The sequence below is a fragment of the Dermochelys coriacea genome, chromosome 10 (assembly GCF_009764565.3).
Source record: "Dermochelys coriacea isolate rDerCor1 chromosome 10, rDerCor1.pri.v4, whole genome shotgun sequence".
Classification (NCBI taxonomy): domain Eukaryota; kingdom Metazoa; phylum Chordata; order Testudines; family Dermochelyidae; genus Dermochelys; species Dermochelys coriacea.
This window is the reverse complement of record NC_050077.1, coordinates 68,025,588-68,049,358: the sequence shown is the minus strand read 5'-3', so window position 1 is coordinate 68,049,358 and position 23,771 is coordinate 68,025,588. Positions and strand designations below refer to the sequence as shown.

At 39.2% G+C, this 23,771-nt stretch overlaps 1 protein-coding gene across 2 annotated transcripts in view; it reads right to left on the bottom strand.

The window, feature by feature from the left end:
- Positions 1–848: 848 nt before the first annotated feature.
- The window catches only part of SH3GL3 (SH3 domain containing GRB2 like 3, endophilin A3), a 73,113-nt gene continuing 50,190 nt past the window's right edge, over positions 849–23,771 (bottom strand). For both annotated transcript variants that reach the window (XM_038420698.2, XM_043493212.1), the window contains exons 2-9: positions 18,012–18,080; positions 16,653–16,725; positions 14,643–14,786; positions 11,869–12,002; positions 10,329–10,487; positions 8,524–8,627; positions 7,401–7,528; positions 849–1,653 (exon numbers count right to left, since the gene is read on the bottom strand). In XM_038420698.2, coding sequence (XP_038276626.1) covers positions 1,448–1,653; positions 7,401–7,528; positions 8,524–8,627; positions 10,329–10,487; positions 11,869–12,002; positions 14,643–14,786; positions 16,653–16,725; positions 18,012–18,080 — 1,017 coding nt within the window. In that variant the 3' untranslated portion in view covers positions 849–1,447. The remainder of the gene's footprint in view (positions 1,654–7,400; positions 7,529–8,523; positions 8,628–10,328; positions 10,488–11,868; positions 12,003–14,642; positions 14,787–16,652; positions 16,726–18,011; positions 18,081–23,771) is intronic.

The window sequence follows — 23,771 nt, the reverse complement described above, 5'->3', positions numbered from 1 at the left end:
TAGTCAAAGAGTGGAAGTGAATTACAGGATTCCATAGCGGAAGAAGCGAAGGTGCAGGCCTCTGGCTGGAAAGAGGGCCCTAGAGGGAGGCTGGCTGAGAGAGCAAAGGTACAAATTCATCCCTGAATTGTACCACCTCTACTTTCAAATCACTGACTCTGGTGTCTTAGCCAGTGGGCAACTTGGCTAAAGTTCATCTGTTCTTCCCTGCTAGCTGATTTCTTTGGCCATTGCTATTCAGATGGTCCATAATTAAGGCCAAGGGAGCTCACACAGGCTATACCTCCATTGCAGAAATAGGCTAAGTCTCTGTCCCTGCCTTGATTTGTGCCTCCTGGGCTATAAAATGGCTTGTATCTTTCTCTGCACATTCTCTGGGGCTCCTCTTCCTCCCTCCCCCTTTAAAAAAAAAAAGTCAATTAGCATTGTCATTTCAATTGGCTACAAGCCCATCTCTAGAAATACACTTCCCCATTCATCTCAATCAAGTTATCTTCTACAGCTCTGGCCATAGCAGACATGATCTAGTATCACTTTGTACTTGGCTCAAATGAATATGAAGAGAGAGGCTGCTTTTCTCCTATCCTGTCAATAAAAGATAATGTAAATAGACATTATGAATGTAATTTCTATGAGCTACATTTCTATGATTCTATTTTAAGTGAGACCCCAGTGTTATAAATGCAGCCATCAAAGATTCAGGGAATTGATCCTGACAGTTCATTTTGCACAATGTCATTAAAGTGTTCTGAAAACAGAGGTGCATCTATGAGGAAAGTGCTCTTTCACAGCATTAAAAACACTTCTTGAAAACAAGTGCCAGAAATCCAACTGTATAAGCAGCAGTCTTTACATTTTCCCCACAGTAATATTTATTAAGTATAGTCAGTAAATTAGAGGAATATTCAATTCTAAGACTTTGTACTTAGTACACCATCTTAGCCTTTTGTCAACATACAATGTGAAATACAGATTAGGTTGTTCACAGTAAGTTACATTGTGATGGATGAAAAAGGCTGAGTGACTTCAGTAATTCTTAAGAACTGGTTACAGTTAGCTTTACTCAGTGTTTTTAAAAATAGTTTTCAACAGTAAAATCATTGCAGCCAGAGGATTATTTAAAAAGGCTCCACATACAGTAAGAGCAAAGGAATGCATTTTTGGAGCAACAGTGAGCTACCAGTAAACACCTCAGACAGTAATCTTCCAGGTACAAAGCAAAAAAAGTGGAGGTGGTTTTTTGCATTTTCATGTAGCCAAGGAAGAGTGGGTGGTGGTGGTGGTTTTTTTGTATACAAACTAAAGGAATACAAAATAAATACATTTAAAAAAATGCATACAAAAATCTGTAAGTCAAATAGCAAGGCTTTCACAGAATGCCACACTGATGAAACAATTGTGAATCCATTTCAATCATGAAATTATGTTCACAGTTTGAATTAGGTGTTCACTGAGGCAAAGGTACCATCACTTCGACATAATTAATGGGAAAGAAGCCAGACTCTCCACTTAACATCCCTTCGTACCAATTCTCATCAATTTGATTGGTCAAAGTAATGATGTCGCCTTCCTTAAACCCAAGCTCGCCTTCATTTTCTGGGTCAAAGTCATACAGAGCTTGGCAGCAAGGCTGATCCATGTGCACTGAAGAACCTGTCCCCATGACAGAAAATAAAATATTTAATAATAGCTTTAAAGTACTCCACTTACCTGTTGAGCATGAAAACAAAAAGAGACAAACTTAGCCCTGCTATGAGCAGCAATGGGCTGAATTCTACCACTTCCACCTACAGAAAGTCTGCTCCTGCCATGTAATGTCCTGTACAGCACAGAGGGTGATGAACTGCATGCAGGGTAGCTCTCTTTTCCTCCCCTTAAAAGCTAATATAATTTTTACTGCTATTTGAATTCCCTTGGGAAACCTGAATCACTTTAACATTTGGGGTGGTCATGAATTCTATTACCATGGACTTTTTTTTTAAAATAGGTGAGTGGACAGGCATGGTGGCAAACAGCTGAACAAACATCTATTCAATCTGTAAAACTAAGAACTGGGCTGCATGGAATCTACTAGAGGAGAAGAACTCAAAAACACTATACACCAGAATTATAAACAACAGTTTAAAGATCCAATCCTACAAACATGTATGCATGAGAGAGGCCCTACTGATTTCAGCAGCACCACTCATATGAAAATGTTTTCAGGACTGGGACCTTAATTACCAAATGGGGACATAAGGTTCTATCCTCTTCGCCACATGGAGACAATTATCTCTAAGTTGTATTTACAGACGTTTGCTCTGATGAGGCAGCTCATGTATTCAGACCACTCATTGCATCTGCCTTTTACCTCAATTAGATCAACAGTTATAATAGGAACAACAGTGCCTCTTAAAGTTTTTAAAACTATTTTTTGGATGATGATTAATTGCAGCCCCACTCACACAGTATCTGACTTTCTTTGTGATTTTAGTATATTATGTTTGGCTTAGTTACACTGTAAGATGTTCGCTCCAAACCTTCTTTTGTGTTTAAATATTAGTGGCATTATATACATAATACTAAAACCAGTACTTAAATTTATGGGGAAAAGTCAACATGGATAATTATTGTACATGTATAATTAATAAAGTATAAGATTTTCACTGCTAGCCAAAGTGGCTAACTTTGCAAATGTAATCTTTTCAGTGTTATAGACATTCTCATGTATGGATGGTTAGCATAAATCCAAGCCAGCTAGGGATACGTGAATAATACATTATTATAGTCATTCATTCAACCTCTGAATAGTAAATTATTCTAACAGCATTCCTCCGCTATTCATATTCTAGAGATCTGTTCCATGGGCAGAGGGCTACCCATAGGTTCAGCTGAGGTTCATTTTTTTAAAAAAACAAACAAACCAGAATCGTAGAAAAAAAATGAACCTGTTTTACTAAAAGAAAAATCCAGTGATTTGGAATAAAGTCTATTCACAAAGGGGAAATGCGGAAAAAAGATTTCATGCTGCCTCTTGCTAATTTACAGTAGGAAAGTGCATTATATCAAGACAAAAGTTTTTAATGCTCTCTTTAATACTTACAGCAAAACAGCTAATGAGACTCTTTAATATTAAATTATTCTAGCTTTCCTTTTTGTTCAAAATCTTCACTATTCTCAAATATTCTAATCTTGGCTGTCTTTCCAAATTATCTAGCATGCTAATCAAGCAATCAGATTGAGGACTAATTTCTGCCTGGAATAGTCTATACATTCTGTAAATATTGCAATACGCATGCAGATTTTCAAAACCAATGAAGCTGTTAAAAACTCCATGTCACTCATTAAAATTTGTTTTTAAATCAGTGCTATTGTTATAAAATGTGAGCAAAGGAAACCATTAAAAAGTAGCTGCTCAGACAAATTTTTTTTTAGCAATGAGAGGCAGAAAGAGCATCTTGAGCAAGCAAAACTACTCAATCCAGTAAATGCTTCCCTTGTATCTGTGGGCAAACATTAGCAAGGGATGTTTAAAACGATGACGACAAAAGTAGGGGCGCAATGTTAGATTTTTTTTTGCCCCAAAATTTTAACGTTATGCTTCGTGGATGGATTCTGTATTCCTTCCCAGCCTGTTTACACCACTTTAGCAATGTAAAAAGGCAATAAACACAATAGAAATTGCCCCCAAAGAATTCCCTCAGCAAAAGGGGGTTTCCTTAGATGCTGAAGAAAAGATGGAGTGCTTTTATGCCATTTCCTTCACAGCCTGCACTAGGGGACATAATGAGATGGGAATGGGGGTGTGTGGCCAGAATGAGCTGTGCTCTGGCTATTTCCATTCACAGTCACAATGGCAAATCAGGCAATCCCATGTCAGATGGTTGTTTAAAGCTACTTTTTGTACTCTCTTCCTGACCTGTGCTAAGCCCAGCTCAGACGCAAGCCAGGATCTGGGCCATAGTCTTCCACAGAAATAGGGTGAATAGTTTGAAAACACTCAGTTATTCTTTAAACGGCTTCCTCAGTATAGAATGTGGAAGCTGTATTTACTCTCATGAAATTCCAACAGCAGAAGAAACCTTTTTCACCAGCTGTTCTGGCAGGGTCTTGACATACAACATTTACTCTAGCAATCAGTTTTATTTCTGACACAGCAAGATGGGTATTGTTACATTGATAACGCTGGGTGCAGAATTTATTTTTTTTTAAAGCCTGAGTCTTTTAGGTTCATAACTACACAGTATATTGCATTGGTTTTGTTTTTCTTAAAGAGAGGAGGGATAAAAGGATTGGGACTGGGGAAGGAATTTTTTGCCTTTCTCCAAACATTGCGGGGAGGGGGGAAATCTCAGGCAACACAGAAAGATCTTAAACTAATGGCCACAGCTATTCCAGAGCCTAACATCAGTCAAGGTCTTCATTAGAATAAAGCAACTGCTGCTAATCTACTGCATCTGGTGTCACTGCTATACAGTCCGGCAAAACAAAGTTTTCCTGCTGAACAGAACAGAGGCAGCACTGATTGCTAGTTTTAAAACAACACAAAGAGGTCACATGGCTCCGTCCTTCTCCACTGTGCAAACTACAGTATCTGAAGGCTGTTGGAGAGATTTAAGAAGCTAAGGAAACTGTAGCAGCATTTCTATTAATTTATAGTACTGCACCTGCCTCTCTAATTGTAGCTGAAACAACATGCTGCCTACTGCAGTTGCTGAGTTCATGGATTTAGATTGAGAGCTCTTGGGGCAGCAATTGTCATTTTGCTCTACACTTGTCTAGTGCTTTGCACAATGGGGTCCTGGTCCATGACAAGACTCCCTGGCGCAATGCTAATGCATATAATGGATCATAAACAAACATATCTAAAGACTATTTATGCTGACCTATTGGACTTCCCAAATGCAGACTGAATTTATAATGAAAGAACATGGAGAAAGTATTGTGAAGCATGAAGCTGAATGTACTTTTGGGATTGTACTAGCTGATGCCAGATGACCATCTAAAAATGCCACTTTTCCTCAAAAGAAACTTCCAGTAGGTGTCGCTCCTCTGTTTGCTGCACATTGAAGTACACATACAGTAGCAGAAATATATAGTAAAGAAAGAATCACATGCTAGATGTGCCTGAGGATAGGATTATTCTAGCCCTCTCTTACAGCCTGATTCTGTAAACACTTAGGCAAATAAGTAACTTTACTCCCATGAGTTAGTCCCGTTACATTCAAACATAGGACAGCTAACCACAACTACTTTCCTTTGATGAGCAAAATGCATGAAAGGCAAGATGTGACTGCATTTAAACTGTTTCATAATGAGCCAGATGATACTCTCAGCTTCTGCTGATTAATTAGAACAACAGCGAATTAGAACAAAACACAGATTTGTCATCTGCATTTAATCAATAAAGCAGTTAAATCATCCAGGACTTTTTTCCATAAAATAATGTTTCTAAGGACCTGATACTTCACTGTGTTTGCATGTCACTCCTGTAAGTAGTGTACTACTCCTAGTACACTGTACTAGGAACCATACAAAGGAAAACACCACCCCTATTCCAAAGAGTTTACAATGTACAAGGCACAATGTGATGAAATATGGAATAAAGCATTCCAACATATAAGCAAAGGGCTAGACTGTGATAGCTGTTACACTTAATGAGTAGTACCTTACTTTGCAAGAAGTCCCATTGAATTCAATGGATATATTTGAATAAGGTTCTATTTAGTATGAGAAAGAGTGTCAGGATCTAGTTCAAAGTGACCAGAGGGATGCCAGACACATTTTGATAGTGTCAGCCAGGATGGAGGGGTGGGCAGAGAAGTAAGTGTGAAAATGCTCGTTTTTGTAGAAAATAAAAGAGCTTAGAGGAGTGATCTGAATGAGGTGAGAGTGCTGAATATATTGTCAAGCTTCCCCAGCTCCTAACATCTAAACCACTTGGCACCATTTGGCATAAACTGTCTGAATAGTATTTTCTAAATCATATAGTATAAGTCAAATCTGTTTCAGTATTCTTGTTTAAATATAAAATAAGCACAGCAAGCTTCCCAGGTTATACTGCCAGAGCCATGTTTATCCCTGGCATAAAACTCAATAGTGTTAGTGCTCACTTTCTAACGCAGGGAAGGAGGAGACAGAGGAGAAGTACCCATAGCTTTACTGATGATCACACCTGCTGGAAGAGGTAAGAATAAGTAAGAGGCAAGAACAGCACCCAAGTCCTCAACTCTGGGGAAAAAAAATTCAGAGTGCTAGAATAGGTAACTACAATATGTACCTTTTTGGTATCATTACAGGATCTATAGAAGAGTTACAAAATATTTCCCTCAATCCTTCTCTTTGCAATATCCACACTGCTATTTTTAGGGCACTAGCTCAAGGAGAGCTAGTGAGTCTATCTACTTGGGCCACAAGGCACTTTCCCAGCCTGGTGTAGATACACTGTTAGCCTTTTTTCTCTCTTCAAGCTGAGAGCATGAAGTATAGCCCCATATTTCCATCCTCCTCCACTTCTAATTCTCTCTCTCTCTCTCTCTCTCTCTCTCTCTGTTTCCCTCCCAGCTCTCTGTAAAAAGAAACAGGACAGGAAGAAAGCATAAAGTGGAAAGAGTGAATAAAGCCAGAGGGTAGAAAAGTAGCCCAGAGAGTAACTGTGTCTCAGAGTCAACAATCAGCTCCTAATGCTCAAGCCAAGTGAAGGATGAGACCCTTTGGATCCCTGTTTCCTCGGTGCTTTCCTTTCAGATCCTCGCCTATCCTGGTTATGGGAAAAGTGCTGCTGGCTTCTCACTCTCTTTTCCTTTTGCCTTATTATTGTTTGTCTTTTGTGTTTCATTATTTGCATATAGCTCACAAAGGGTATAAGAGAGACAGAGGAAAAGTGCCTCTGATCAGTGAGATGAGATATAAAGGGTCTGATCCAACATTTAAATCAGTTATTACATTTAGCTTCTCCACTCACCAGTGACAAGATTAATAATATTAAATACCTTGAAGAGAATTTCAAAAAAGGTGACCATAATTTTTTTCATGAGATCGGGGTCTCTGCATGTGAAGTGGTAACAGATACATGTTAATAGGTACAGCAGTTTCTTCTACACAGACTAAGTTTGCATTTTATTGATCTGGCTTTTCAGAACCAGAAGTGGTTACATGCTAACAAAATAAGTTATGTTCATATTTTATATTCTGTATTACACCTAAAGTTTTACCTTTAACTGTTTTAATAAAAACATAAAGGAGACCATTTTCAAAGTGTGGTGGCTAACTGTAGGCATAGGCAGCCTAGTTGCATGGACAACAGTGGGACTCCATGGGTTTTCAACTAGCATTATATGAGCAATACTTCAACTCCAGTAATTATAATTCCTCCATAAAATGCATATATGAACAGGCTGATTCCACAATCATAGGCTCACCTGATGATTTCACTGAAGAACTGTATGAAATCCCATTGTGCTGCTGATTATCACTGATTTCCAGAGTTGAAGTTATTACAGGTTTTGGCTTGAATTCATGCTTAGGACGACTAGATGCTCCATTTATTCTGAAACACAGAGGAAGATTGGCATATGATTTAATTCTGGAAGGCAACAGGAGCTATGGAGCTTCTACTTGGATTCAGTGCTTTAACAACTGAAGGACAGATGGTTTAAAAAATATAGTTTGTAATTTATTTACCCAGAACTGCTTGACTCCAATGTAACATTTCAGAAAGTGTCTACTTTTACCCAGTTTTATAGCTGTGTTGACTGAGGCACAAAGATTAATAGCCTGACTTTCAGAAGTGCTGAGCACTCACAGCTACCATTGAGTTCAGTGGATGCTCTGGGTGATGAGCACTCCTGAAACTCAGGCTACAAAATGATATGTGCAGAAACACAGCCAGTAAGCCAATGATGAGTCAAGACCATTTAGAACCCAGATCTTTGTTGGTTCTAACTATGAGAGCATAAAGCATAACTACTAGTGGTATTTTTTTTCCTTTTTGCTCCATTAGTATCACACAAAGTCTCTGTGGCCAATCATCAACATATGACACCAGAACTGTGCTCCTAACTGGCAATTTCTTGATGCATTGTAGGATTTTATGTTTACAACCCTCAGTATGATAAATATGTCAGTTTTTTAACAAGGCTTCCAAAAAATGTGTCTCAGAAAATGTACGGCCATGTCTGTTTGTATGTACAAAACCCATTGGTAAATGGTAAGCTCCTGATTAATTCCTGTATATGTGGGTGTGGGGTTTGGTATGAGCACAAAAGGATGTATCCATAAGCTTTGTGGTCATATTTCATTATACAGAGGGGTGTGAACTCTTAAAGGCCTACGGTGCATCAAGAAGTGACAGTTAGCAAGAGTTTAAGGTGATTAAGTCCACTGAGATCCAGAGATGTAACAAATGAGTACAGATATAAAAAGATGCATCTGTGAGGTATCTGTGAGATGCTGCTGCTTCTGAACTGCAACTCAATGTCTTCTCATATTCCTGAACGTTAGCTCCAAAAGATGTTAGAATTCTCTGATCAGGTTTATTCTTACCGGTTTTGCAGTGTGCTCTGCAATTCCTCCAGAATTTCTGTGGACTGTTTATGGTAGTCTAATGCTGCTTCTATAAATACTGCCAACTGGCTAACTTGCTCTACCTAAAGTATAAAAGTAGAAAATGATTTTAAGGAGTCTGCATGCCAACTATGGAATCAACTATAAGGATTATAAACAGACAATAATAGACCCAGTTAAAAACACTCAAAATAGACCAGGTATCTCACAAGATCTTGGGATCTTACAGGTCATATTTCTATATAGTAAGGATTTGACATAGCCTGCAATGAGCTCTATGTGGTCAGAGCCCTATGACTATGCTGACCCTCAGTGGGGCTCAGGACCATAGGATCAGGACCATAATACAGGGCATGTTCTCGTGTCCATAATGGGGCTTATTCAAATGAAGTAACTTGATCAAATACATGAATATTTTCCCCTAACTTAACTGGGAAATATTCTGAAACAGACAAGGACAGGATCCCATTTCAGTTAGCAGTGGTTTTCAGATCAGTGAGGTCTGGCTAAGTAAGGTTATACCATATCTTATTACACAACCCATTAATGTTGTTTTCTAATTGCTTTAGCCCACAAACTGCAGTCCTAAAAAGGTCTAGACTTATTTCACTAGGTGGCAGCATTTATAAACTGATAAATAAAATGGGATTTATTGGCTCAGATTTAAAAATTGCAGCTAATTGTTCCAGAATCTGTATATTGAAATGGGGAAGGAAGGAAGGAAACACGGTTCTCTCATGCATTCACAGAAAGATTTTTAAAAATGGTAAAAATACTCTCTGCCCCACAGCACAAACTGGCCAATCCAAGAATAGCACTCTGATAAAGTAGTCTTTATTTTTTCTCTCTCTCTCTCTTTTTTTTTTTTTTTTAAATACATGACATTTAGACAATGAGCCCCAACAAAGCGAAATGCAACATATCACGCACTCAGGCCTCTACTGGGTCTGATTAGCAGGTGTCTAGGTAGATTTGTTAAGATTAAATTATTGGTTTGTGTTGAATATTTTTACTGAAAACTCTGCTAAAACCCTAATGAAGCAAAATATTGCCACACAATGTACATAATTTAAATACATGGGGCCAGATCCTCCGCTGGTGTAAATTGATGTAGCTCCATTGAAGTCAAGAGACCAACAACAGCTGAGGATCTGGCACAAAATTTTTTCATTTTACAAGACTTCACATATGCATTTCAATACATATATAGACATTTCTGCCAGTCCCTCCCATTACGGTTCAAACACTAACCTAAACGGCCACAGCTGCTGCATTAATTTAGACATAATTTGATGATGTACCTGCATGCTAAGCAAACTCTGATCCTGAGTAAGGCCCAGATGAACAAATTTTGTGCAGGGGACATGCATGGGCTGGTGGGGACAGAATCCTCCCTTCCAAATCAGCAGCAAGATACTCACGATGAGCTCAGCTACTCAATGACTGCTGTTACTGCCAGCTGTCTGTAGCAGCGAATGTACCCTGCACATTGGCTTTGCCTAGTTCTGAGCACGGGGGTCATGACCCTGCCAGCTTCCTCCCTCCGACAAACTTTCCACATTCACAGCCCCAGAGTGTGCTGCTCCACAGTGCAGGATTGTGGAGTCCCCTTACATGGCTCTGCAGAACATCCTTTTCTGAGCCACAGAACCATAGCTGCTTCTCTGCCTTTTAGATGTCTCCTTTAGACATCTAGGAAGGAGAGGAGATGATTTATCCTATCGCACCTACAAACTCTCCCTTCTATGTGCACTGCAGGACTTGCAGCAGCACGACAGACTTACATCATTTTCTAAAAAGTTGAACATGCTTCTTTCTGCCAGCTCCTTTGACTCTTCAAATTTTTCCACTGCTTGTTTAACTTCTTCATCTGGGATCTTTCCTAAACGCTTCTTTTTATAGTCATAATCCAAACGACGGCCTTCTAGCTTCTTCAGATGATGCTAAATTAGAGAGAGTTGCCCAGTAGATCAAATGGAGACAAACCCAAAGAAGCATGTTGTGATTGTAAATAGGTTTTCGTTATGAATACAATTAGACTTATTCATATATGAAATTTAAAACTGTACAGACATCAAGAAGCACCACCTATGAACATTTTGAGAATTGGCTACCTAAATTTGCTATACAAGACATCCACCTCATGAACTTTGCTAAACATGCGAAAGCCACAGATTGTCTAAATTAGAAGCCGGATCCAGACTAAATGTGCTTTTTGTTTACAGTCTGGAGGTAATTCAGTTCTAGCGGTTGTATTATTTGTATGACAGCTATAATTTAAGGGGCTATTTTCTCCTCTCACTACAGGAGCAGGACTCCAACTAACCCCTTCATTCCTGAATTCTTTGTCAGGTATTAATCTTACATTCCTAGATGAGCAAATTGCACAAAGCTTTCTTATCCCCCAAAATCCTGCACTTGAGAAACTCTCAGAATTGAGTGAAAGCAACTGCACAAGGTGCTTATTAAGATACGTTACATGTTTTTTTCTCTTTTCTTCTATTCAGAACAATAATAACTGAGAATAGAGTCATCCAGCACATGAGAAATCTGCAGTCATTGAGAGATTACTGTCTCTCTGCTCTTTAATTTGGGCACAGGTTTCTAAATCTATTTCTGTATAAGTAAATATGACTTCAATTTCTGTGTTTCATCAGGGTTTTAACTTTCTTATTACCCAAGTCTATAGGAATCCAGGGGGCCAGATTTAAACTGTGCCTGGCTTTCTGGAAGGTTGTTCTATCATAAGCAAAAGCAATGAAAAATGTTCTTCTGAAGGCTAAAAATTCATTCCCCAGTTTCCTATTTTTTGCCACAATGGTTAATTTTATTTGTCGTGCTGCTCTTTGGTCTCATATATGCCTCACTGTTGTTGCCTATATTAGTAGTCTTATTTGACTGCTTTTTAGAGCTAACTCCAGCATGATAGAGCCAGAGGCAGGCAACTCAATAACAGAATAAACCAGGCAACTCAAAATCAACCAGAACTAAACTGAAATAATTGGCACCCACCATGCTAATAACAATTAATGAAATGTTATATTAAAATAAGCAACAGAAAATATTAATATTCATTTTCTTTACTATCCTTTACTGTATTAAACTTTATTATATTGTAAATAGAATAAAATAGGTGCCCATGAGCTATATATCCTGATACTAGTTTTTAAGTAGATTTCATCACTGATTTCACAGGAGAGTTCTGCTTAAAATTTGATGGCGTAATGTACTGCATAAAAAGTTCCTGTGGATTTGGTTTCTAATGACCTTGTTTATTCATATATTTTCAATGTCATAGGACCATTTTTAACCTCAAAAACTCACCACAATCTCTTTTAAGTCTTTGTCCTGTAATAACTGTAGAGGATCAATGAAGTTTTGTTTGACGTTAATATCGAGAGAGTCCTTCACCTCTGCCATCTGCTTCATGCTTTCACCAACATCCAGCAGTGCATTTCCTACAGGGAAGAACATGATATTTATACACAGTAGATAGCACTTTATGTAAAAACAGAAGACATTTTTTGTTAGATAACTCTTAAAAATGTTGGCTGCAGGCCCCTTAAGATGTAGAATGCAGAATATAAGACTACACTCTTTCCCTCTTCTCCTAGAGTTTCCAGAACTAGAAAGAATTTTGTCTTAACGTTTTCTATCCTTCTTCACTATCCCTCCAAGAAAACTATTTTTGGCTTGCATTATTGTCTCCATTCTTGGATTGTTCAAAATGGGATACGCAGTTTCTTCTGTAGCTGCTTCTCCAGATGGTAGGACGCCAGAAATATCACAAGGCCAAAAGATACAGTATGTTACTTTAACATGACTACTGTCACAGTTTTAGGGCAACTGCACTTGGTATTCCCCTTCCATGGTTCCTCAAAGGTACCACTTAGGCTTTTGAGTTCCCACCTGTCACCTCTCTTGAGTGGAGACCCGTTTCCCTCTCCCTCCTCTTTGGGGGATTGGAGGCTGCACAGCTCCCTGTTGTACACTGTGATACCTCCAGCAAGCCAGTCCACCTGAAGGCCAGTGCCTGCACTTTGCTTTCTCTCTGAGGGCTATGAGAAGTATATTGCTAGGTGTTACAACTTACCACACAGCTCTTTCTAAGCAAGCATATTTATTCTTAAGGTAAAAGTATTACAGAGAAAACATTAAAAACAAGAAAAGTTCCTTTAACACATGCTAAAACTTACCAAAGCTCACCCAGCACTCTTATGGGCCCCTTTCCAACCCTCCCACAAGGGCTGGAGCCTCCCTGCACAGAGAAGGTGCTGTCTCATTTGTTGGATCAGAAAGAAGGCCCCAAGTCAGTTGCAGCTTTTTATGTCAAAAGCCTTTTCTGTTTGTTGGTCTCTGGAAAACCCAGTATATGCAAACATCCCCAGCAGGTGGTGCCTCTCTGGATGTGTTTACAACTAAGGTGAGTCACTCAAATCACCTCCCACTGTTTTTAGTTCCTGGAGAAGCTAAGTGCCACCCTCCCCACAGAATTGCATAAAATCCTTAGCCCAAAGGGATACATAAACCATTCATAACCTTAATACAGTATGTTCTCCCAAAGATACTGCATGAGGTTGCAGTAAGTGGACCTACAAGTCTGAGAACTCTTGTTCTCAGGGCAACAGATGTGCAGACAGAACAACATGAAGACAGTAAGTGATGTTTTACATTTTGCAAGTTGGAAACCAAAATGGCTAATTTGTGTTCAAAGTGCCCCAATATATGAATATCTTTTAGCTCAAAAAAACTAATTTTACAGTATCTCAGATTCATTACAATTACTTTTCATTTATCCCAGGTATTGGCCAAAGCTGCTATTGTTAAAAAAAAATTTGGAACAATGGAACAAAAAAAAACTAAGCATGTTAGTAGTGTAGCTGATTATTTGTTAAGTGCACAGAACATGCTCATGCAAAACATTTTGTTTGACATTTCTTTTCCCCTGGCCTTGGTTCCAATTTGTATCCCCATGGCACCTGCAAATGCACAAATATACACAGTTCGTGACTGGGATTGCTCCACTCACTCATTCCTAAGAGAATAAACAAACCCCAAGAACATAACGGCGTCCACCACAACGTGTCTCACAGCCTGGAAAGCTAAGCCTTATCTTGAGTCCTAGGCCTCCAGTGCCTATCTTGCTGTTGCTCTTTCAGCAAGGCCTTCTTATGCAGTACTACAGATACAAAAACTTACATAATGTAATACCAGCTTCCCCCTCCACACTGCTTGGGCACAGCAGGGAAGTGGTCACAGAGCACAGCAGAGACTTGCCACTTGCTCTCAGTTCCAGTGCCCAACCCCACCCCAGCCTGGACCAGCCATTACAAGGTAAGTACTTCTGAGCCCCCATAGCCCTAGATTGGAATATGCTCAGTCACTCTGGACTACATGTGCAGTCTGTTCATATGGAGAAGCTGTGAGGGGATGGAGCATGTTCAGTAGCTCTGTGGGGATGGTATATGTGCCGACTTGTCAGCCCTAGGTGCTGCCAGAGGCGTTAGCATGCTCAGCAGTTCTCTACTGAGCATATGCAAACTCCAATTTTTCAAAGCCTGATAACCTGGCCAAACATCAGTTGGATTTTCCTGGGAATGGCGAGAATCACAACCCTGAAACAAAGACCACGACCCTACCAAATTCTAGGTCCCTGCTCCAAACCATTAGGGCCCAACTGTATTTCACAGAAAATGTTGCTATGATTTTTTTAACACGAGCAGAACATATTTTCCTCCAGCTTCGTTCTCAGAAATGACTGACCTGTTTTGTCTGAAATTTACCAAAATCAGCTGGAGGCAGACAGTCTGAAAAATTTCAGCCCAAACAGTTGAAGTTTGACAAAGTTACAAGCAACTGAACACAGTCTTATAATGGGAATTATCAGGCAACCTTGAGATAGGCCATAATACTGCCACCTATAATATAATAGAACAAAAAAGTGCTTAAAGGCGTCATATTTACTGTATCTATCAATATTTAATCACTCTACGTTAGGCATGTAGGCTTCTTGTAAGCAATAATCAAATATATATAAGTTGTGTTACTCCACGTACAACATATGCTGAAACATGCACAGGAGAGCTATACAAACTCACCAAATGTAGAATCCTCCCCAAGTTCTCTGCCATACCGTAGCATACAATCCCCTAATAGCCCTTCTGTCTGGGGATATCCTGTGGTTTTAACTTGTCCTCTGATCTTCGACATAGTGTTCAGCATTCCCAGCTTGGCTCTGTATGCTTAGAAGTATTACAAATCATATGAAAAAAGCATCCATTTATAGCATGATTTTCTGTAATTGGTATGTTACTTTAAATTATTTGACAAATAATTTCAGTGAGCGACTGTTGGTCTGTAGATTAATGAACATTTTGTTGCAGGAATTCAATAATCAAAATGCGAGAGATGTTTTCATATGGGTCATATGAAACTGTTCCATTCCCTGATTGGATAAGCTTAGCTCTTATAGGTTTATGGTGTTAATACTTGCACTGAAGAGTTCAATAATCACCTTCAGTCGATATATACTAATATTCACTATTCCCAGGAAGATTCCGACTAGCAAACTCCTTTACTAGAATTTTTACAGAAAGCAAACACAAAAGGGATATGAATGCCACCAAAGTCAACTTCATGGTCTTATTTGAGTTAACGTTTGCAGACCTACTTTCCCTTGGAGTATCTGCTTGGCTCCACTGGCCAAGACACGAGGAATTAATTTTTTAGAATGGCTCTAATGCTGAATAATGCTGATTTCATTGATGTTCTATGTATGCAGTGTCAAAAGCAGACAATTATTTTTAAAGAGTTTTTCTCACTCCACTCTTATTTTCATCACACAATAGCCTCATAATACAATAATGGACTTGTGCTAGACATTCATGGGAATTATTTAAGCTCAGTACCAATGTGGACACAAGAACAAATGGATATAAACTGGCCATCAGGAAGTTTAGAGTTGAAATTAGACGAAGGTTTCTAACCATCAGAGGAGTGAAGTTCTTGAACAGCCTTCCAAGGGGACCAGTGGGGGCAAAAGACATATCTGGCTTCAGGACTAAGCTTGATAAGTTTATGGAGGGAATGGTATGATGGTATAGCCTAATTTTTGGCAATTAATTGATCTTTGACTATTAGCGGTAAATATGCCCAATGGCCTGTGATGGGATGTGCGATGGGGTGGGATCTGAGTTACTATAGAGAATTCTTTCCTGGGCATCTGGCTGGTGAGTCTTGCCCACATGCTCAGGGTTTAGCTGATCGCCATATTTGGGGTTGGGAAGGAATTTTCCCCCAGGGCAGATTGGCAGAGGCCCTGAGGGTTTTTCACCTTCCTCTGCAGCGTGGGGCACAGGTCACTTGCTGGAGGATTCTCTGCACCTTGAAGTCTTTAAACCATGATTTGAGGACTTCAGTAGCTCAGACATAGGTTAGGGGTTTATTATAGGAGTGGGTGTGTGAGATTCTGTGGCCTGCATTGTGCAGGAGGTCAGACTAGACAATCATAATGGTCCCTTCTGACCTTAAAGTCTATGACACTATGGTCTCTGGCTTCATCTGGAGCCTCCCAGACAATCATTAAGCTTTGATAAGGGCAGGCCTAATCCTACGCTCCTTACTCAGAGAAATCCATTGAAATCTCCCTCTGGCCATGGGTTTCATAATGCACCCACACTGGGTAGATATCTCACTGACATCATTGCATAAGGAATCCGGGATCAGCCTCTGTTCTAGTGTTCTACTGAAGACAATGGAGGTCCTTCCATTGAACTGAGTGGACAGTGGATCAGTCTCTTAATGCCCTGTGTCTTGATCACATTAAATCGAACCAATGACCAGCATCAGTGTCCCTCCTTTCTCTGTTCTCAAACAGAAATTTGAAAAATCCTGTAAATAAACTTCCCAATGTCTGTTAGGGAGACTTAGGAGTGCTTAGAAAAGGGGATGAAGTCATTCAAAAAGGGAGAGAGAGACATCCTTATGTTTCACTGATATGTTTCATATTCCCTAAAAATATTAGCAACCCACAGGGGTTCAGTATATCCCTTGTTCAAGTTCAACTCATAGGCTAAGTATGATAGAGGAACTGTAGGAGTTCAGTTTACCTGGATTTGGCTGAAGATACTCTGTGGATTTTGACAGAAGCTCTGCTACAGCTTTGCTGGTGACATCAATTTTCTAGAAGAGAAATGTAACAGGACATTAAATACCACAATCCTTTATTGAGTCTTTATTCTCCCACTAGATACAATGCATTATTCTGGCAAACTAAGACATTTTAATTAAAATCGGTACAAAACATCATTTTAATTTTTGTGGTGCCAAAGCTTCCATTATTGATGCTGAAAAGAAATGAAGCTGAGTGTTGTGTTGAGTAAGCCCAATTGCCAGCATCGAAGTGTAGAAAGAATTAACCCTTCAAGGCTCAAAGTTATTCTTCATGAATAACACTTCTTACATTTTGGAGTCACAATTTCCTCCCCAGCCCTCTTGTCACTACTATATCAACCATCTACCTGGGAAGCAGATTCAGCAATTCCTACCTCCCAGTCCTATGTTCTGTGTACTTCAGTGCATGAGCCCATATTGCATCTAAAATATACTAAGATCTCTTCTCTTTTCCATTCTAGGACTCAGTGTTTTCTTCTTATAAAACAGATGATTATTTTGGAACCAAAGAAAATTGAAGCTTAAACATGTTTATAGATACAAAATAAGTGTGTTGAAAAAAGAAACTATTTATGCATGGCATTTTTCTTAATCCACCAATAACAAAATATCAGAGAGAGTTATGGGGGAGGAAGGGTGAGGGCTATTTTTCCCCAAAAAATTTCAAGCTTCAGGCAGGCGCAGAATTTGCCTCCCTCACCCCACCACCACCACCACCACCACCACACACACACAGCTCCATTGGCCTCGCTGAAGCTGCTCCCCAAATATAGAAGTTAAACTATGCCCATAGAGAGGAGTCTGTAATATATGTAACAAGTATATCTGACAAAGACCCAGAGAGCAGGAACAAAAAAAGCTGAGAGTAACATTGTTCCAACTGCCATGCTGCAGTGCTTACACAGTGGACAATTCTTACACATTTTTAAATTCTTGCAATTTTTTTACACTTCCACCAAGATTATATCTGCAACACAAATACTTTACTGTTCATGCTAACAAATTAAATTCTTAGAGCCCAATGTCGTTCCTGATAAAGTCATAGACAAAACTTTCAGGGTCAAATTCTTCTCTCAGTTACAAGTGTGATTTCATTGAGTTCAATATTCTTGTGTTACTGTAAGAAGAATTTGCCCCTTATGGACTTCAAGGACAGGATTGGATCATATAATATCTATGGGTTTTTTTACATACTTATTTTTTGGATTACATATTTTGTTTATGCTAATGAATGAATGAAAAAAAATTATTTCATCAGTGGTGTAACCTTGAAAAGCTTATGTTGGCTTCCTTACCCTTTCCATCTCTTGAAATTCTTCATCTAGTTTTGTTCCTTCTGCTCCACTAATTTTTTCACTGAACAACTGCAAAAAACAAAATGAAGTATTGTTACTTTATTAAAGAATACATATACCTGAGAGTGACAGAAGAAAGTTATTAGAGATTGGAAAACATTAGTCAAGTGTGTGTAGTAAGCACAGGAGAAAGAAACATTCCGTTCTCTTCAAGGGAAATACAATCTATAGGGAGGGGCAAATGCCCATCAGGGGTTTTTAGGAAATCACCAAAGTGATCTAGAAGAACAAGAAAGAGTACAACTGATTCAAGAATGAGAAATCCTAAGAAGCTAACACTGTAGGTTTCAGATATAGAAGTCTACCGGCCAGATCACATTTAAATTGGTGCAAATCCAGAGTAATTCTTTCAAATCAATGGTGTTACTACAATTTATAATGAGATTAGATTCTGGCTCTGGATTCCTGTAAGTGCATTCATAAAACTCCCTTTAAAACACTAATGGGAGCTATGCATGCACTCTCCAATCAGCTAGCAGACTTATCAACAATGGTGCAGTGTAACATATTGTACAATCCACTACCTTTTATGCTATTTAAAGGGAGGAAGGGAGCACACTGCCTTCAAAACTATGCATCTCATAAAAGCAACTTTATTTGCAGGATTCCAGAACCATTCTAGGATACCGGAAACGTCACCTCATCTTTTGTATGCAGGATACATCAGCCCATCAGAATTATTTTTGGCCTTCACAAAAAAAAAAGTCAAAACACTTGTGCTCCTAATTCACTTAGGTGTTTTAAAAAAATCCCATCTGACATCACACACAAGTCATTGCTTCTTGTAATTTAAGATCTCAGCACTATGTTACTAATAGGATGGAAAATCAAAGGGCAAGATCCTTTGCTGGTGTAAACTGGCATAGCTGAGTGTCACTGTACTTTGGACAGTGTTTTAATACATCTTCTAAAAAACAGTAAGTTTTTTCACATGAAATTTGCTCAAAGATTTTTATCAGTTTAAAGTGAGCTCTTTGCAATCATTTGAAAACAGCAACAATAAAATGTTAAAACCAGAGCACAATAAGAAGTCTATAAAATCATGACTGGTGTGGAGGAAGTAAATAAGGAAAATATTATTTACTCCTTCTCATAACACAAGAACTAGGGGTCATCAAATGAAATTAATAGGCAGCAGGTTTAAAACAAACAAGAGGAAGTATTTCTTCACACAATGCACAGTCAATCTGTGGAACTCTTTGCCAGAGGATGTTGTGAAGGCCAAACTATAACAGGGTTCAAAAAAGATCTAGATAAGTTCATGGAGGATAGGTCCATCAATGGCTATTAGCCAGAATGGGCAGGGACGGTAGCCCTAGCCTCTGTTTGCCAGAAGCTGAGAATAGGGGATGGATCACTTGATGATTACCTGTTCTGTTCATTCCTTCTGGGGCACAAGCCATTGGCCACTTTGGAAGACAGGTTACTGGGCTAGATGGACCTTTGGTCTGATCCACTATGGCCATTCTTATGTTCTTCTGTGTTATATCTTCAGTGCCATCAGATATACACAGTGTAGTAACTCCAAGTGATGCATCTTACACATGCATAAAATAATCTAGTTACATATTACCTTTTCAGGTTCAATTTTGCTTTCATTTCTGAATCACAGCAAAACACTTTTCTGTGTTCTTTTGTACTGGTGCAGTTTGATCCCCCTGATACAAAGATGGAAAATTTACAGTGACAACGAGTCACCGAATATGAGGGAATCAGTAGGCCTGCTGGACTGCCAGGGAGTAAAGAGAGCGATTAAGGAAGAACAAGACGCTGCAGAAGAGTTAAGTGATTTCTTTGCATCAATCTTCATCCAAGAGGGAGCTGGAGAGATATTTATCCAACATCTATTATTTGCAGTAATAAAAATGAGCAATTTTGCATTCAAAATTAGTTGTCCAAATTATATAAATTGAATCCACATATAAATACTAGATTTGCAGGCAGTGTCACATTACATACTTAAACATCTAAATGACCTACATCATGCTCACAACTCATTCCAGGCACAAAAGAATTGGCCAGATAAAAACAAAAAAAATCCAGCTGTGCAGCTTCAAAGTACTGTACAAACATCAACCAGTCAGGCAATTCCTGGTTCTGCTGCATACTTCCTGTGTAACCTTGGGAAAGTTGTACAGCTGCTTTCAGCCTTAGTTTCCTTAACTGTAAAATGGGGTTAAATACCTCATTACCTCACAGAGATGCTGCAAGATTTATTCCTTTAATGTGAATTAAAGATCTAGATAAGTTCATGGCCTGTGAATTCCTTCAACCCCCTCAGATGGAAACTGCTATAGCTGTGTTATTGTTATTAAATTTTACAATTAATTTCACATTGGTGCAGGATCAGTTTTACTACTCTCACATTAAGAAACTTAAATTCTTCTGTTGTTAACTTCAGTATGATCAGAGCAGAAACAGTTGTAAGAGCAGCACTGCTAATTAGACAATGAAAAGTCACAGGATACCCAATGAATTATTGAGAATGGATGCAGCATGGAAATGACTGCTGAGTTTTAGTTATACGACTATCTGACAAGCATCATTTACATGTATGCAACATAATGGTTTGGATTTAAACAGGAACATGGTTGACCATGGACCTGTGTAATTATAAGGCTATATATCTCGGTTTTGATAAGTCGGCCAGTCAAGTAAAGAACTCACTACTACAAGTTATATGGGCCTCTGCACTGCAACCATTTAGAATTATTTGTATGGGGCAAATCCTGACCCCTCCCTCAGATGCAGTGGAATCAGTGCAATTCCACTGCGCAGTGCAGGGGCCAGCATTTGGGCATCTAACTAACTGTATGAGACCATTGCAGGGCCTCTCTGCACATCCATCCTCAGTGGCAGAGCCAGAGTTGGAGCTATGGATTCACTGGCCATTCTGCTGGTGGAGCTAATGCAGTTTCACACCTAAATAGGGCTGTAATCTGGCTGTCATATGTTACACTGATGACTAGAGAGGAGCTCCACAGTGTGGGAGTGGGGGAAAATTCCTTCGTCTCAAACCTCTGTGGAACCCGCTGCACCAAATCTAGCCACTCACACTTGGTCAGGGAGTAAAGTGAATAGAGCCTTTATTCACTTCCTACAATAATTCTCCTGTCCTAGATGAGGGGAGCAGAGAAGGGTTCACGGCTTAGAACTTGTTTTTTTCTTTTATACAGTAGGCTGAAAATGAGTGAAAAACTGTAATATTATAGTATACAAATTCCACAAGCTAGCAAGAGCCTTCTTGGGTAATACACTGTACATGCTTGTACACTAGGGCTTGACTGAAATCAGTGGCTGCATTAGAGCACAGAGTTGAGCCCAATTACACTATTGCAATAAAACCCTTTTTACCATCTCTATTACTATTCTGATTAGTTCTTATTCATAATTACATACTACTGCAAGCTACCAAGTCACAGTTTATAATAGAGCCAGTATTCCGTCTAGCATACAAGGGGATAGTTTCTGCATGAAGAAATACTGTACTTCTATATGCATAAACACGTCTTGGCTCCAATCACTTTCCAGATCATGCTGTTCTTTTTCATATTGAAACATTAAATACAATGTAGCAGACACACAAGCTAAAAGCCTTTCTCTGGAATGTGCCTGACTGACAGATTTGGAGAAAATATTCAATTGGGATTTGAAAAGAAACAAAAACATTGTGATGCTTTAGCTAACTCCATATGTGCAATTAATGTTGAAAATATAAAAGACATGTCTGTAGTACAGCTTCATGCAGCACTGTAAACATCCATCTTCTAAAGAATTAACACCTCCAACATCCTCTGGCTTTTACTGTGTGGAAATATTCTCTTCCATGAGCTAAAAGATACACAGGGCTCAATTCTGCTCTCGTACCAGTTTTACATAAGTGCAATTTTACCAGTTTCATTAGAATTCTGATATACATGGTCTAAATGAAATCAGAATCAGGCCCAGAGTATAAAGATCATCGATAGTTTGAAATAAAACCTACAGTTAACTAGCTATTTGCAGTCAACAGGACCTATCTTCCATCTAGCTTTTTAAATATAATTGTTTCCTTTCAACATTTTACCGGAGCAATCTAAGGAATTATAATCTACGCTGCACAAGCAAGTGTAGTTACATTTCCACCGTCATATATATATTGTAATACGAATTTTAGAAAACCTTGTGTTGCAAAAATTATTTATAATATCAGATATACCAAGTAATCACAATTTCAAAACATGCTCCTTCTTCAAATTCTGCTAATGGGGGTTAATGAGCACTAGACATTTCCAAAACAAAAAAATCTTATTTACATCTTCCAGTAATGCTGCTTTGTCCCTTCAGTGCTAACTACTGTGCTCTGATGTACCACTGTTAGCTTTTCCTTCTTCCTAGCTCTTGTATTGCACATAGGTTAGTTGATATACTGGAAAAATAGGGTAACATTTACTAGAGACACTCTAGATTTATAATGGTGTAACTGAGCAGACTATCCCCTATCAACCAATTGAATCTTCAATACAATTTGCCTTAAAGAGCTGTAACTTAGAATGTACTTAAGAGCCAAAGGGGCAGATCCTCAATGGAGCTGTGATAATTTACACAGGTTAAGGGTTTACCTGTCCAAGAATATCTAGTCTGGTGGAATGTCGGCTCATGCATTATTGAGATCATTGTCAGAAGCATCCACTAATTTTCGATGCCCAACTTAAGACAACTAAAGTCCGATTTCCAGTGCTCCATGGAATTTTTGGGTGCTCAGCACCTCTACAAAAATCAAGCTGTAGGTGTTTCAAACTGAGTGTCCAAAATTAATATATCTGAAAATATTAACCTAAATAATAGGCTCCTATTTATGTAAGCCAGTTACATGGTACTTTGCTGCAGAAGTTCCAGCTGAGGGCATGGAAACAAACAAAAACAAAGCCAAATTTCAGAGCTCCATTAACTAGGGCTATGCACTCTTTGTGCGTCTAAAATTCCCAACGAATACAGGCTTAGACCCCCAGTTTACACTAGCTGATGTAAAGGAATAAACAGAACCAGGAAGTTTTATAGCAGTCTCTATGGCAGGAGTGGTGGAACAATTTTTATAGTGGGGGTGCTGAAAGCAGAAACTATGTATTTGGTTATTACTACTTCAAAGCCAGGGTGTGCTCACATCACCCCTGCTTTATGGAGGAAAACAAAAACAGGGGAATAATTATCTGCAAATGAAAATGGGCAAAATATGCAGAAAGATTTTCAAGATTGTGAGAGTAATTATAAACAGGGGGGATCAAAACAGTCAAACCAAAAATGTACCAGCATTTGAGGGTGTTCTTTTAATTAACCTAAATCACCAACTCTGAAGAATCTATATCAATGGTTCCCAAACTTGTTCTGCTGCTTGTGCAGGGAAAGCCCGGCGGGCCAGGCCGATTGTTCACCTGCCACGTCCACAGGTTCGGCCGATTGCGGCTCCCAGTGGCCGTGGTTCTCCCATTGGCCTGGAGCAGCGCTGCTGGAAGCGGCATGAGCCGAGGGACGTACTGGCCGCCGCTTCCAGCAGCTCCCATTGGCCTGGAATAGCGAACCGTGGCCACCGGGAGCTGCGATCGGCCGAACCAGTGGACACGGCAGGTAAACAAACCAGCCTGGCCCGCCAGGCACTTTCCCTGCACAAGTGGCAGAACAAGTTTGGGAACCACTGCTTTAATGGATCAAGATCAGCTTGCT